The 17,181-nt window shown below is 40.5% G+C and overlaps 2 protein-coding genes across 4 annotated transcripts; one reads left to right on the plus strand and one right to left on the minus strand.

Annotated features, from left to right (window-relative positions):
* The first annotated feature begins 1,657 nt into the window (after positions 1-1,657).
* Positions 1,658-11,756, plus strand: LOC110973470 (uncharacterized). Of its 3 annotated transcripts, XR_015428183.1 has the most exons (6): positions 1,658-1,839; positions 2,249-2,529; positions 3,276-3,462; positions 8,305-8,365; positions 9,209-10,676; positions 10,829-11,756. XR_015428183.1 is itself a non-coding variant. In XM_022224316.2 (3 exons), the coding sequence occupies exons 2-3, from the start codon at positions 2,290-2,292 to the stop codon at positions 3,429-3,431; spliced, it is 396 nt and encodes a 131-aa protein (XP_022080008.1). In that variant the 5' UTR covers positions 1,659-1,839; positions 2,249-2,289; the 3' UTR covers positions 3,432-5,791. The 3 variants fall into 3 exon arrangements, 1 of the variants encoding a protein (XP_022080008.1); XR_015428182.1 differs by having other exon boundaries at positions 8,305-10,676; XM_022224316.2 differs by lacking the exons at positions 8,305-8,365; positions 9,209-10,676; positions 10,829-11,756 and having other exon boundaries at positions 1,659-1,839; positions 3,276-5,791.
* LOC147796342 (hypoxanthine-guanine phosphoribosyltransferase-like) lies at positions 4,026-16,690 on the minus strand. Its single transcript, XM_087148130.1, has 7 exons — positions 16,489-16,690; positions 14,682-14,788; positions 14,106-14,289; positions 12,242-12,325; positions 9,287-9,416; positions 7,544-7,620; positions 4,026-6,868 (listed from the first exon to the last, which is right to left on the minus strand). The coding sequence occupies exons 1-7, from the start codon at positions 16,504-16,506 to the stop codon at positions 6,821-6,823; spliced, it is 648 nt and encodes a 215-aa protein (XP_087004256.1). The 5' UTR covers positions 16,507-16,690; the 3' UTR covers positions 4,026-6,820.
* Between the last annotated feature and the right edge of the window lie 491 nt (positions 16,691-17,181).

Here is a 17,181-nt window from a genome sequence, read left to right on the forward strand (position 1 = left end):
GAAATTTGCCTATTCATAGGACACGCTTTCCAAAACGGCACGCCTCTATCTGTTTCCACAAGTACCCATGCAGTACCCATGTGTATATATTTATTCTGGTTTATTCAATTAAAATATACAGGGTAGGCAGCCACATCAGGGTCGCCGATAAAACCCCATTTACAATAATCTAAAGGCGTCACATATCAGTAGAAGGGAATATAAAAAGATAAGAGTATGGAAAATGATTCATAATTAAAATAAAAGTAAAAATAAAAATTATGAAACGTTAAGTTATAAATATATATTCACCAAACAGGGGAAAAACAAAACAAAAACATTGAAGACAGTTCATTCAGTGTATGTGATACACGTTTATCTACCATAAATGGCCCACACTACCCTACTCTTCGAGGGGAGAGCCGTCGACTGCATTCCGCTACCAATAATTCAAATCCGCAGGCTTTTTGTAACAGGTCGGACCGCGGCTGAAGTATTTTCAGCCTATTGCACCCAGCAGATGGTATGGCCTGATATGTGAGGGGGCGTTACTTAATTTTATTATCTGGTCGTATATTTAGAAGCAATAATGAAGACCGGTGCTTCGATTAAGGATGGAGGGAGATGGCTTTATAGTTGCACCACAGGGATTTAAAAAAAACCGACTTTTTAGGAGACGTTGAGGAATAAGACCAAACTCAGTTCGTGTTGACTGGATGCTTTGTTCTTTGGTTTCCAGATACAAACTTGGCAAGACGTCACAGGGCTTTATTTGGGCTCATGGATCAATACACGGGGATTTGCTTACAACATCAAATGACATTTGCTTTTTCCTTTATTTTTTTTTCAAAAGCGGCTGCATTTATAATTCATCACAATGACTACGATCAGATTTCTGCTTTGATAACGCTGTGTAAATATTACTCGGGAAGAGTATGGGTTTTATTACGACTTCATGATGAGCAAATGGCGAAAGCTGGTTATGGTTTGTAGAAACTCGATAATGTAATGCGTGGTTGAATGATAAATGTCGTTCAATTGTCCTCAGTCCTTTTCCCCAGGGGAATATCTTAGATTTTCACCTTCTCGCCATCGCATCCCAGAGGCACCGAGGTTCACCAACTATGTCTAATTCCTCGACGTATCCGTACACATTGTCATTTTGTGCTTTCAAGATAAAACCCGGGGGAATCGCAACGGTGCAAGCCCATGGGCAAACGTCATTGCCTAGCAACGACCCAGCGAGCCCCCATTCAACCTCAGAAACACAACCATACAACCCGGAAGAGGATCTGGCCATAATTAATATTAGAGCATCCTCTTCTCGTGCATTATCCTCCGATCCAACGTGACGGATATTCCTGCACTCGGTATAAATCGTCGCTGATAGTGGGAGAGCTCGTTAGGCTAATTGTGATGAGTGAAGATGACACGCTCAACCCTCGGGTAGGATATAGTGAGAAATCCCGCCCAGGGCCTGCTAACCCCCCCCCCCATTTCATAAGAGTTCCACCGGTTAAAACCGATGCCTCTTGAGTGGTGGAACTCGCGTAGAATAGGTTATTAGCCTCAGCTAGTAGCTGCTATCTATGCAGAAATAGTTCTGATGACCCATTTTTGACGTGTGTCGGGTTTTCGTTTCCCCTTTAATGGCAGCCGCGAGGCACGAGAAATTCCTGGCTTATCACAAAATGGCTTCGTGATAAAGTCATGGGTGCGCCGGTCAGAAACACCACCTGAATTAGAATTTAAGAACATTCTGAAAGGGACAGAACAAAGGGAAAGCTACCTTGGTGGGACAGTGTCGGTAGGAAAGTGAATTTCGTTGGTTTGAAGCCAACTTGATTTTAAAATCAAGATGTAAGTATGATTTTGATATTTCTTTCTCTATTTCATTATATCTTTATCGACATTAAACGCATTCACGTTATTTGTTTTTGTACGTGCTTGTTTGTCCTCTTTCTGTAAAGCCACGAAGAAAAAACAATGAAATTCGCGCATACGTCGCATCATGAAAGCGCGGCGTTCAGAATAAACCGTCGTGGATAAGATGGGTCTAAAGCTTGTCTTTAAGAAGTCACGCAAACTTTTATACTTTGAGAGGGTGTGGCCGCCGGTTACTGTGCTTGGAGTCAAAACCGGCTGCTGTGTCCCTTCAACATACATCAACTGAAGACGGGGTTATTCTTGAGTACAAATTAGACGCCAGAATTCATGTCAACCTCACGTTAAGAGTATTTGTCCTTGTTAAATGCCCGTCACATTCCAGCCCTCGAAACGACAGAATAGCATCCCTGCTTGTTTCTGGACATGGAATGTGCAGGGTACTTCCTCTGTCTGCTCGTCCTGCAATGCCTGGTCCCCAGTACCCGCTCCTACCAACCGGGGGACTGCAACCTGTCGTTCCAGAGCATCGAAATACAGAAAGACGTGGTGCTGGCCAGCGGGCAGGTAGCGGTGTGCTTCGGCACGGCCACGGCGTCTTCCTGCCATGGAGCCTGTCCTTCCTTCACTGCATCGTCCATCTACAATCCGGCAGGATTGACCAAGGTATTCTACAAAGTCGTAATCAGTTTATTGCAAATCCGTCACAAGTCAATCGCAACTCGTATGCTAGTCACAAACTGTCAATGTTCAAAATGACTACGGCAAAGGTTATTCTTTGTAAACTGATGCTTGATGTCATTTGTGACTGGCCCATGACCAGCAGTTTTACCCCTCTTATTGTGATGTAAGCAGCTTCAGTTATGGGAGGTTCTTATAGAAGTCCTTATGCATTCCGTGAATTCCAGATATACCTGCAGGGCAGTGGCGCAAGTAAGGGGATGGCAAGAGGGCACGCCCCTCGAAGCATATCCCCCGGGCTTAGAAACTAGACAAGTAAAACAAAATCTGGTGATAGTACACCTTGGCCATTATTTTAACTGTGACTGAACCCACTGAGTGTCCCCCTCCAGATAATGAGGGTTCTTTAAGTACCCCCTGCAAAATGTAGCCCACTGCTACAGGGAGCCAGTTACCCTGGAGAGCTCAGAGGTAATGGGCGACCAACGACTGAACCAATTCGGCCGCTAGTACGTCCGGAGTTTCAGGAGAAACAGTGCAATGTCGTCACAACGGAATTGTTGATCTGCATAGGTTATCGTTTTACATCAGTCCTTGCCTTTATTTCGGATAGGGCCTATCCAAGATGCATGAGATCTTCCATAACGATAAATCGTCCAAGCACATGTACTTCTTTCGTTTTCATTCACCATTACGCCCCCTCCCGGTTTTAACCGTTCATCCATATGTAGAAATGCACCTGTTGTCGAGAGAAAGAGATGATAACACAGTCGGTCATCCTATCACCGTGCTTCGATCCCAACAACGGCGAACAGATTGTCGGTGAATATTTCATGGACGAATTTCAGCAACCGTCAGGCTGCGAATGTCAACCGTGCACTCTTTGAGATGGAGTCCACTTGAAGTACATTTTGCCAGGTGAACTTGAAGTACGGTGACTTTGAAAAGACATTGCTAATAATTCCCTTGCACTGCATGTAACATAGTGAAACAATTCATGGCACTGCGATATAAACCTTCCACTTTGTAAAACAAGTCGGACGAAACTGGTGATGTGTGTGAAATTCGCGATGGACTAGAATTTGGAATGTGTTTTGTGTTATAGGGTACGATTTCCGTCAATTGTAGTTTACTTCGACTAAACCGTTACTTGTACCATTAGTAGTCAGTGTTATTGTACAATTGTTGTATTTGTAATTTATTTCAGTAAAACGTCAAACTCTCTTGCCCTAAGACGTCTTTGCAAACTTCAACTAATGGTATCACAGAGAACCTGCGGGATGCCATTTTCATTGTTTGCATGACAGATCACGTGACAAACGTTGTCACGGTCACATTGCTCGACATACCAGATACTTAAACCATGTCAAGCGATATTAGGTAGCAAAGGCTGACCTTGCGTGCATTTATTTCTTCTGCAATTCAATTTACATTCAGCCTGCTTGGTATTACTGTAAATAGCACTCTACACGTATCAAATGTACTTTTCGATGAAGAGCGGTTTCAGTTTATTGCTTAGCACACATGCACGCAAACAACATGACAACTTGGAGAATTTAAAAAGTTATGAATTTACAGATGCTGAACGTTGGGCAGCCAACCACTGAAGTGACGGTCTGTTAAATAATATTACCTACAACTTACGCAAACACATCAGAAAGGTGGGTCTTCTCATCATGTGGTTATTGCATGGATGTCTCCAACATACACAAGTGCCTTACATATAATTTTTTACATAGCAGCTATGATGAAAAGATACTGCCATTAGTAAGGCAATTATCTTTTCATCCCTCCAGTCAATTTCTGGCTTTCCAAGGGCACCGTTTATATTACTATGAACAGAGCGCCCTCAACACCAGGTTTCGGACACGTGCTCCTCGGCTCTATGACTGGCTGGCTTAAATGTAACCGTTCTCTAAAAATCCAGAGAGAATTTCTAGCCACTGTCAAAGAACTTCCAACCTTTTAGATAAATGTCCTAAACGAAGTCATTTACTTGACCAAATGCCCCAGAAAATTCAGCTCACTTCATCCCAATCCCCGGCCCCAAGCACTAGGCCCTAAGCACTAATAAATCAATCGCGCCCTCTAACTCACGTGACCTGTAGTGGTATTAAACATTAATAAACATGGCGTCCACCAAAGTCAGAGTGTTTCAAAAGTATCATTTACCAAGAACAAAACCGGCGGTGGGCACCGTGACTACGTGCTGGGTACTTTACCGTACATCGGCTCTATTGTTTGTAAATTACACTCAAAACACACTTTGCTATGGGGGCGACCCTCACTAGGCCTCTAGGACACGTGATTTAGCGGGCACAATCGGTCTATTCTATCCTCACTATGGGGCATAATATAGCATTTACCGCACTTTGAAAAATATTTTTGACATACAAGTACATCTAAAACATGCAGATGCAGATCTTGTACACGCAGCACAGGCCTTTCACAACAGGCGAATGTTTTTATTGGAAAATGACATTCATACACGTTTTTTTGTTTCATTTACAAACAGCGTTCACTGTTGGACGACAATTGAAAATGGACGTAGCACTCCAACTCAATTCAACTCAAACAAACAGAGAATCCTGAAGTAGGTTGCAACTAAAATATTTATATTTAAAAGAGACTATTTTTTACTCTTGGGGTCGACGTCAGCAAATTACACGACATTCTGAAGACTACAATACCACACTTTCAAGATCCACGTAGCTAGGCTGAAAAGAAGTACTAATTCGGGTTGGCGAACACGGGCACTTTTGGAATGACTGATGCATCTCGTGTAGCGACAAGGGGGCAGTGTGTACCATTTCCCTCAATTCTACATACGGACGGTTTAGCAACACAGTTCACTCTTTTGCTGACATAAACTGTCTGGAATTTTTCCAAACTTGCTGTGCAGGAATCGGACCCAAAAAATGAGGGACATGAAATATCACGTAATCTTACGGTGACTGAGGTAACTACCTTCCCCATCTTCTGCTTCTTTACAAAATGTTGTGATAGATGGCTTTGGTTTTTTTTGAGTCCCGCATTACAGTCGACAGCATAAAAGTATAGACGGATCCAGTGCCAAATTTCCAGAGATGGGGCGCCAAACAATTTCACATTTTTCTCGCAACCTGTTAAGGCCTTCCTAATAGACCAGGCTCCATTTGGGGGCTCTACACGCTTTTGGTAGGAAGAGAAGTGGAATTACATGTAGACCCAAAACACTGCCTTTCCTTTACTTGAAACACGGCCCTCTTAGGGGAGGGGCATGGTCCCTACCCCCCTCCCCCAATGCCCTAGTTACATAAACGTTGCTGCATTGTTATGTCAAAGAGCCAGTCAGATGCTTCATGTACAATGTCTCTTGCATTCAGAAGAATATTTATACAAATACTTACGCTGGCAGCCGAGTATAATGCCCAAAATGCACACAAAAATTACTCCCCAATATGCATTTCTTGTCTTTATCTTTATGTACATGTATACTAACCGAAATCAAAAATAAAATTGAGAGATTCTGAATACCTGTGGAGAATAATGCAGAATATACGGTTATCTGTTCATTCTTTAATAATAAAGATCAAAGTTCTCTTAAAGACTTTGTTACCGTTGAATGAGCTCATGAAGTGAAAAAGAAATCTAGGAAAGCCCTGGAGTGAAGTATATACATGTATTTTCAAAAAGTGAAGTATCCTTTTTTTTAAGTTCGTTATATATGAGTTATATTTTTTTGAAGTTTGTTTTTGTGAGAAATAAATCCCAACCTGTCAATGTATATCTCCTGAAACTAAACTTGAAAATAATATATTTCATGAAAAACAAAACTTCATCCAAAATATCTCGTAAAAACGATTTGTTACCAAAAATAGAAAAAATGTTTCTAACTATAGATCTCATCAAAACAAACTGGAGAATGTATGTCTCGAACAAATGAACTTTGGAAAAAAATGTAAAAGCGAAGTTGGAAAAAATATCTCTCCTAAAAGCGGACTTCGACAAAATATACTTCACTTTTGAAAATACATACTAGTTGGCACTACAGGGCTTTTGCAGATATCATCCTTACATTCAAATTACCTCATTAACCCTATCTCCCAAGGGTGTATGTAAAATCATACTGAATGGGACTGTTAGGGTTAAAGATAAAGACGAATGTAAATATAAATTATTTCAGTTAAGATCAAAGTATTAATCTGTATTAATTACCCCTCTTCTACTGGGAATACAGCAACAGCTGCAGACCACAGATGTACACATCAACAGCAGAAATATAACGCCCTTCGTTTTAAATGGCATATTTCTTCTTCCCATCTTCATTGATGATGCAGATGTGCTGTTGAGCAATGAAAGGTCAGACACCAAAATTAAACGGAATGCAAATATTATCAAGAAAGGCTGCTCAGAAGCATTGTTTCCCTTACTGAGAGGTATTGTTGGGATCAGCTATTAAAGAGAATGCACTTGGCTTCCTAAATAAGCATTTGACAACGTATCAGTGATTTGAAAATATTGCCCTCCGGTAATATTACCAAATTAGGTGATTTTTTTTTACGTGTAAATGAGACAACCCAACATACCTGCTTTTCCTTTCATTAGATTCACGGTGGGGAACAAATTCTGGGGCTCAATTTTGCCACCTCACTGGGTCACATTATGGGAATATTTTCTTTAAGGGCCACTGCTGTGTGAAGACAGGAATTCCAACAATTCCAGAGGGCGCTATTTGAAACTTGCAGCAAGACTTAAGTACACAACTGAGTTGTTGAGTTCATTCTCGTAAGAGTTACAGATAACCTATTTGAAGCACGCATTGGTTTGGGTAAAATATTTTCTGTTTGCTCAAAATTTAACCACTTCAAATAGAGCCCACCTTTTGTGCCTGCCATACTTCAAATAGACTAATAAACAACTTGCTGTCCCTTATAAACAAGTTTAAGGTTTCCTTTCAAGTCATGTTTATGCGCCTAAAATCAAATAAGTAATGGAAATCTCTACCCAGGGTACTCACACTTAGATCTCTGAAGTATTCATTGAAGTCCAGTGCATAGCCAACAACAAACTTATCAGGAACCTCAAAGCCAATATCTGGAATTACACCAAAATTTAAATCAATATTTCCCATTCACTTAAAACAATAAGGACTGCATTAGGAAACTGTCTTTCCCGTACTGATATGGTCTTGGTGCTGAAAAAACTCAACAGGGGGACCACATCCTTCAGTGATTAATGGTTGTCCATTCAATAGGAAAAAACATGTAACTGGGGCCAAGGAAGTTAAACTTGAAGTACATAGCTCCATTGGTTCACTGCACGATTGATCATCTCCATGTAGGCGTGCACCCCTTTTTCCAAAAGATAGATTGCAAAACACTGAGTTCTGTTATTCTGTTTTTGGATGCATTGTGCAAGCAACTGCGGCTCTTTTTGTGGTTCTGCGCCAAAACAAATCGAGACCAGTCTCCAGTGTCCTCGAGGATTAAAAAGTCTGAGTGTTCTTCAAGCAAATGCAAAAGTGAAGCAAAGTTGACATCACAAACGATTTGCAGTGAAATTTGCAGGAGCTGAAATTATCAAGCAATTCTTCAAAACTGATAACCCTTAGTGCTGAGCCCATGCACATACAGTGTACATGTATTTGCATTGTTTACAATATGTAGGAAACGCAAAGACTTCTCATCACTAGTTTTAAAGTTTTCTGTAAAACTTTGTAAATTGTGTAAAAGCAAAACCTGCACCCGCCAAAAATTGTTTTTGCCTCTCTGCCCTCAGGACACGTCAAACAAAGACACTAATAAACAAAACAAACCAAAAGGAAATGCAGAACTGAATGGTAAGTGCTTAAGTCCGAATTTCTACGACATTCTAAGCCCCCCTCCCACATTATGGTAGTTCGGCTTCCCATTACAAATGATGCATAGCATCTGAAATTTGGGAAAGTATTTTTGGCACTGTTTTTAATGTTAGTTTAGTGGTGCGGTTAGTGTTAATTGGCACAAAATAACAACAGCAAGAGAGGTTGGGTGGCGGGTACATGTATCGAATGAAGTAACCAACACTTTGGAAGGTACTAGTTGCATGCATTAACCCTAACAGTCCTCAATCCGTCACCTGTTGGAGGACTGAGGACTGTTGGTATACCAGGCAAATATGGGACGGAGGGGTACCCTTCCTTACCTGTGCAATCCCTATACACCCTGTAGACTATTGTTACCTAACACATCCCCCCTAGAAGTCTGTAAAGAATTCCTGAGATTTGTGTTGGTCAAACAATGACCAACACAAAGGTGAGGGGGGGGGTTCTCTCCGTCCCATATCTTGCTTCAAATGACTGTTAGGGTTAATAACTATGATGAACCTCTCTTGGCACCACATTCACAATGAAATAGAAACATTTCTTTTCTTTCTTTATTTCCCATTTCACATGTTCCCGAAATGTACCCCACTGGAGAACTGTCCAAATAGGGTAGGTAGGAATGGAGGGGAGTCATTAATTGTTTGGGCCCCAGTGGACATGAAAAAACGAAAAACAAATGCCAACGTACAATCTCAAAAAAATAATGGCCCAAACCATATTTACATAAATATGCTACATTTTTACATGAAGTAACCAGCTGTTATCTGCAAAGCCTACATGTAGATATGCTCTCAATTTTGTGTTCTTCACGGTGAATAGAAATGGATGCACCATATGGACCCCCGGACAGACAAACTATATCCAAGGGTATGGCTCTCCCCTGCTTTTCCCACTTACAGTCTGGCCTGTAGCCAACACTCCGTGGCGTCCTCTTCACCAGAAGACTCACAACCTTGACCAGAGCCGGCTTGTACTCTCCAATCAACTTGAGCAATTTCTGCATGGTGTTCCCTGTATCCACAATGTCCTAGGTACAAAAAGAAGAGTTGCACTGCAGAATGTTAAACACACATGTGGGTAAGTCCAGAAATTAGGGGTCCATTTTTTGTGTGTCCCTATCACATCTGACATATGAATTTGTAGGTTCAGAACACATTTTCTAATTTTCAAAAGTGATGAACTAATGCAAATTACCCGCTAAACAAATGGTAATAGTTTGAAATCAATTCCAGTGATATTTCCATGTCAAATAACAAAGGTCAGATGGAACAGAGACATGAAAATGTTACACTTTTGGACCCCTGATTTCTGGAATTACCCATGTACAACTGAAAATTGCCAGATGCAATATGATTGATTTTAAAGGCCATGTACAGTCACACCCAGACAGGACATAATTGACCAACTACTGTAGAGCTGCATCAAAGCTTGTGAAATATTGTCTAATTACATGTTATACATGTATCCATACAAAAATGGAGGCAGGATGAGCAAAATTTAGGACAAATGGAACTCAATGTACAAAATTTCATAGGACTACCTAAGGGTGTAGCTAACTTGCAAACTGCAATGGATCATTTCAATCCCCCCCCCAACAAAAACTATTTTATGGTCCTTTTTTATTTCTTTCTCCACAACAGTGCTGGAGGATTGCACAATGTCATTAACCAATTAATGTTGTTTACAGTGGCTGCATTCTGTGCATATTACTGAACCCATACATACATGAAGGTAGCAGGGTACCAGTGACAGGTAAAAAGGAACAACTCAAAGAAAAAAAAAGGAAAAAAACTGTCACATTTTACTTGTATTTTTTCCTTTTAGTAAACAGTTCGCTCATATTTTCTTCCCCATGCTGTGAATAAGTCTCTTGAAAAATCCAATCTCTGTGTGTCTATGTTTCCCCGATTCTCATTGGTCAATAGTTCAGTCCGGATTTCTGTGTGTGTTTTTCGCAGTCCAGTGAACACAACCATATTAGGAAAGACAAGTGGTAGTGGCTGTGTGTGTGTGTGCAAATGGTACATGTATGCATCTTTTGTCGAGTGCGCCATGGTTAGTCTGGTCAGTCAAGTGTGAACATTCTTGCCAGTTTTTCTTGGGGTGCGGTCCAGTCAGTTGAGGATCTGGATCCACTTGATAGCAGGAGCTTGATTTGCCTACAGCAGTTTTTTATTAGCTGTGACAAGGTCCATGTTTCCTTGTTTAAGATTGCTGATACTAAGCCGCATTTCCAGACAAACAATCTCTGCTGCCTTTCTTAAAACGGGTAGAAAATCTTCTAACCGTAAGTAAAAGCTTCAGCCTAATTTTACAAATATCTTGTTTTAATTTACTCCAACTGTACCATTGTGATTGTAGTATGGCCAAATGTCGTTTAGAAAATAATTCACTTAGTGCAGAGAGAGTAAATCAGATATTGACACATTACTCTTTTAGATGGCACTTAAGATTTGGGGATTGGAGAATCTAAGCCCATAGAAGAAAGCTTTCACCAGTTGATGCTGGGGCACTGTAGACTGCACTAACCTGGAGGAGACAGTCTATAGGAAAGGGACACGAAAGGGACCACTTTGAGCCAACAGGGACTGTTTGGCTTCTCCGTGTAAGAACTGAACTGTTTTAGGTTGTGACAGGGACATTTCAGCAGAGTTCCCAATGGAAGGGCTGATAGAAGTGAGACTGAAAGCGGCAAAAATTTTGTGAAAGTAAAAACCTTGTAAATGGACCTGGAGAATTGATACAGTTGGAATATAAATCCCAGTGAAACCTCAGTGAAACTGAACCGTGTTTATAGGGAAACTTAAATGAATTCTGAAGTTAGAGGTAGAGGCAGACAGAAGTAGATTGATGGATCCAGAGAGGATATGGCAATTGAATAAATTAAAGTATTGAATGAGGTTTGAGAGTTCAGTGGATCCAGAATTAAGAGCATTTATAAACTGATGGAAGTTGTAATTTGTGGTAATGTTGTGCAGTGAATTGAAGGAAAATGTGGTGTCTGGATCCAATGCGTTCATAGTCGAGATTTTCATTTATGAGTTGATGGACTTGTGATGTCATAATCATATAAGAGGTTAAATTACTGCGAAATTTATTTCAATCTGGTACTGGTGAAATTTGAGTTTTGATGGTAAATTTTAACTTACTTCGTTGGTGGTGAAATTTGAAAAGTTGTCTTTTTATAGAGGGGGTAGAGTCCTCTTTAGAAAGTTAAACATCTTGGACTGAAAACATACTGACATTAATATCATTAAAGGAAACTGCACATAATTATCTGGGGGTTTATTTGTTCATCTTTGGAACATACTCGATCGCTTTATTTGAAGTAAGGAAATTAAAGTTGTTGGCGTACTGTAAAAAGAAATGTAAAATGTGGATGTTTTCCAATTATTTCATGAGTGCATGGCATTTATCCCACACAATAATTTGTCCGAGGGAGTCACAGAAAGTGACTATGTGACAAAAACTGAAAAAAGAATATGTGAAAATGAACCAAAAATGTCACTGGTGTCTCACTGAAAACGAGGTTGCCCAGTAATTTTTAAGTTGATTGCAGATATTCAGTCCCATAAGCTAGAACAAGTTCCTGCGAAGCATGCCCTTTCTTGTTCCCTGTCGGACCAGATACCACCAATGGGTATGAACGTGCATCATCGTGTTTGCTGGCAAAAAAAGGGCATTCAGTGAGAATTTTACGTACAAGCACGATCAAGAAATACGCAACAGGGATGTATATGCCAAGCAAACCCTTTAAACATGTAAACAAATATGGATCTTTTCTCTGATGGTTTTGTCAAGCAAACACAATCTGCAATCAAAATGTTAAAACACAAGTATCTCATTTCTCACCTCAACAATGAGGACATCCTTGCCTTCAAGATTTGAGAGATTGTCTCCACCAATGACTTTAATATCCCCAGATGACTTGTCATTCTGGAAAAAAGAATGAAATAAGACTTTCGATTTTTATGTGCACTTGGCTGCAAAAGCTTGCTGCGTTGCTACAGAATACCAAAGTGAATACGTCCCACACACAATTTTGCGTGTGAAAGGCATCAGCACGAGAACCAGCGTACGAATCAATGAGCACGCGTACGAATCAATGAGCCCGCATACTCCATTCGCTTACACTACACTTCCTGGTTCAAATGACGTCACCCTTCAGTACTCGGTAAAAACAGAAGATCAAATCTCACTGAACGTGTACCTACATGTCTACACAAGACATGTAGCAACTTCCATTGCTTATGAGTCATGTTTAAATATTTATTCAAAGGAAAGTTTAGCCATTGCTTTTGTTTTAGAGCCTGTCATATGCTGGTCTTACACAGTTGGTAAAGCATTAGCCTGCAGATAAGAGCACTCTTCCCGTGTCACATCCTTAGTATTTCAGGACAGCATCATACTTTCTATCTTTTCAATTTTTTTCTATTTTCTCTTATCATATTACATTGTATTCATGGTTTATTTTATGTGTACTTTTTTATTCATATGTTAATGAAAGTATGGAAACAAATGTTGTTTTGAATTGAATTGAATTGGAATCATGACAAAGATACTGGTTGTGCTCTGTTGAAATGTAATACATGTGACCTATTCAACTTATGCATACATAATGAATAGGGTACAATGTGGTCAATTAAGGGCACCATAACAGATGTATTTCTTTTGTCCCACAGGAAAGCTCCCTTTGTGTTTACCTTGTGGAACAAAAGCACCGGCTAGCAAGATGGCAGCCATGCAAACCCTCTATTGGTTAAACGTTAACAATCTTCTCTTGTTTTGTGCAGTACTGTCAATGAGTCTGTATTTTGAGTTCCAAATTCACACTGGGAGTGGGGTTGGCATAGTGACTCTTTCCTAACCTTCCACCTCTGCGGCTCGGGTTCGAATCCCGGCCCGGTCCACATGTGGATTGGGTTTTCAGTCCCTACCTGATTCTATGGGTTTTACCCAGAATATTCCTCTCGGGTTTTCTTCCCACCTCTAAAAACTGTAACTGCTTCTCACTGTCTCCTCTCTACAGGTTTCTTAAGGGTTGCGAGCTACAGTGCCTAGGGCGCTTTTGAGGAATCCTTGGTGTCATTACCAGAAATGAATAAATACCAAATAATAAAAACAACTGGTTCATCATGTTGTTCACCACCAACACAGTACACATGTCATGTACCCATACACCAATGTCCATGGGTTGTTCACAACTGCCTACTAGAGGCATATATTACAATGTATATGACTGGAGGGTGTTTGGAAAATACGAAGCGAAATAGTTGAAGGAAATATTTTGGAAATTTTTTCCAAACTAAGTTTTGACCTGTTATCTAAAAAGGTATAATTAAGAATGGGGAAACGTGCTTGGCCGGTCTTAGATGTTCGTTAATTACCAGCCTGAGCTCAGGAGATTGGACATTCAAAATGTCCTTTACCTGCAGCTAGGGGCATCATCAGTATCCAAAGCATATTTTTATAAAGTTTTATAAAGCTATGCATTCATAGTGCCACAGCACTGTATGGTACATTGTCTTATCTATTGTACCTTATGGCTTCACCAAACAATAAGGTCACATCCTCTTACAAGCGACAGGACTGAATACTACGTTTTACTACAAGTAGTAATTCATAGTATTATGTAGGGTTAGGGTTCTAATACAAACGAACAGCGTCTCGCTGATTCTATCTGTATCGTGAAGAAATCCTTCGCACCATTACAAACCTCATAACTCTTCAGGCGTATGAAGTCTACCACAAGCTGTATTGATCGCTCTGAGTTTCTGTTCAAGGCCTTGATGTAGTCCAGCAGATCGGAGCAGAACTTGTAGCCCCCTTTCAGGACGCAGAGCACGACCAGCGAGTCTTTGCCCATGTCACTCACAATGTCTCGTGCCAGCCTCTCTGTCCTTTGGGCAGGTTCAAAGACACCAAAAGCTTCATTATATCCGGGGACCAGAGAGCCGAGTTTAAATTCTTGCATATTATAAACCAATGCTGATGCCAATCAATGAAAATGGGCAATTGCTGTTTCTTTTTACTAACTAGAGCAGTGGGGCAGTTTTATCACGGATAACAGGATAATTTCTGTGGTACTTCACAATTTCAAATTTCTGCTTTCTACATTTTTTAAATTCCTGAAACTGTCACACTGTATGTTTATGACTGTCTAACCTTGTAAAACAAAAACAATGCATAATCAATCATAGTATCAAATATCACAATGATCCCTTGTTTTCAGTGTGCATGCACTCTAAACAAAGAACACTTTTCACAATATAACTTTCACCATTGGTCTCACCTGTCTAAAATGACTCCATGTGGGATAAGGATGGACTCCAAATCTTGCTCATAATGTCTAGGCACACAGAACATACTCAGATTGTAGCCTTTGACATCATCATCAATCTGGGAAGAGAGATGGAAGAGGCAAAAACTGAAAAAATGAGCCAGTTCGGTAATTTCAAGGAGCCGAGGGTTTACGGGAAGAAAGCGTTTGCGTGAGTCAGCGCATAGATACACTTATAGAGCAGACTATTGCTCATGTGCCTGGTGTTCTTGGAGTACAGCCTCGCACTGGGCATGCATCATTGCATGCTGAATTGGCTAACTTATGAGATAGGAAACGATGATATTAGCATAACAGGTTAAGAGGGAGCCAGTTCAAATGTTCAATCGAGTATTCAAATGTCCATTCAATGAACATTTGAATATCTGGTAGTACGAATTCCCACAAAGGAGAAAAAAAATTGCATGCTTTTCCAAATAGTAAATACCCAAAATCTTGAAGGAAAGGTTACGATCATGTGGCATAACTATGTCCATTCAGCTGCCTTTCAGTTAATTGCTAACATCTTGCAATATGCTTTTGGAAAGCAATTCTGTATCCAATACATGTAATTGAATTGTACCCTTTACTTATTGATTTTCACCACCAACTACTGTAGTCCCCTATTTGATGTTAAAAGTAAATATTTAAGATTTGATCAATTATCCGAATATCTGAATAACTGGCACAGCTCCACTATAGCTGGTTCCATCCCTCAGGGTGCCAGGCTTGGTACATGTAGATGCAGTGGCACACAAGGCTACAATCAAGAAGGGTGATTCAGTGTCTTTGACACCTTACAAGCAAATGCATACAATTAAAAATCTTTTCTTTTTTTCAGCAGCCTTGATGCCAATGCACGAGTTCTCAAATACTAACTGGATGTGCACTGTATTTCCCAGTGGCTTCCCTGGAATGGCATTGCAAACTGCATCTATTTAATGGTGCTACATCTAAGTACTCACTCCCAGTCTACTAATGCACAAAAAAAAGCTACTGTCGACCCACGCTCAACTAATTTTACATTTGAAATTTTCCTTGCTATTTTATGCATGCCTTATTCACTGGCTTGAGTGTATAGGCCTAAACATGAATGGCAATGAAAGGGCAAACATAAATATTTTACAGCTTTAACTGCGATGCAATTTTTTTTCTGACTAACTTGTATCATTGCATTGATAAGACACAATACTGTATTCCTGTGCTGAATTAAGAAAAAAAATAAAGCACATTTACAGGACTGTATCCATGGTATCCACTCTGAACTGATGTCCAGGTCACTCTTTGAGTCTTTCTACACGTGCATAGATTTCACTTAGAGTTTACTTTACATGAAAAAACTATGCTGCAAAAAATGATGCATGCTCTGCTATGTGACCAGTGACAGGTATCCCACAGTCTGATTGTGCAAGTAACTCTGGAGTGCGTATTGATTGAAAAGAACAGGACAGTTAGGGGCCTATATCATCATCGGTCATCGATGAATGGTGGCACTTATCCAATAATCGTTGGTTTTAAACAGTTGCTCTCACGATTTTGAATTTGAGACTTGACTAAGCCTTATAACCTAACACGTAAATTCAATTCCATAGGCCAGGCTATACGCATGTACATGTATGTAATCCATAGCATAGAGGAAGGAGCCAACAACAAAGGCCTAGTATTAATAGATCTACATGTACCGTCGGGGGCCTACATCATGGTCAACCATCATGTCAACATGTGACAAATGTGACTCTCAGTCAGTGTCCAGGTGTCGGTCCATTAATTGTATCCTTACCTTTATAAAATCTCCCATGATTAGTTTTGTTCCTTACACAATTTTATACACTTCTTGAAAACAGAACAATGGTGTTGCAATGCAGTTTCTTATCAGTGACGGTTATCTCAGACATGTATGACCGGACCATGCGGACAAAAGGTTGCAGCAGAGGCCTAGCTGCAGTGCGCACTCAAAGCGCGGGAGATTTTTCCCGCAACTCCATGGTGCATAAGTTCAGTGTGGCAAACTGCTGGTGCCCTGCCTTTTAACATTAACAAAGCACTACAGATACGTCTGGGACCTGACTTACGCCAACAATCTCTACTAAAACACATGGCGTAAAAGGAACACGAACACTTTAATTAAAGTAGTAGCAAAATTAATAACAAAGGCTTCTTGCCCATAGGGCCGGGTCCTGCCGTTTTACGTCACAACAGGTGAGGGAGTTCATGTTGAACCGGGCTGGGAATACTACTCCACTATTCATTAAAGTGGTCTCGTTGTCCGTTTTAGCAATTTGTCATGGCGTATGAAGGGTTGGAGAGTACCCTTAAGTGAGTGTTTGGGCCCCGCCCCCGATTGCCGTCATTTGATTACTTTTGGCATCCCTTTGGAAAATTGTGTGTACGTCCCACAATACGTGCCCTAACGGTCCTCAATCCTCCAAATTCAAAGTGATTTTACAGACCCACTAGGGCGTTAGGTTGAAAG

This window comes from Acanthaster planci, linkage group LG17 (genome assembly GCF_054643075.1).
Source record: "Acanthaster planci isolate LZ-2023a linkage group LG17, COTS_SCS, whole genome shotgun sequence".
NCBI classification, from domain to species: domain Eukaryota; kingdom Metazoa; phylum Echinodermata; class Asteroidea; order Valvatida; family Acanthasteridae; genus Acanthaster; species Acanthaster planci.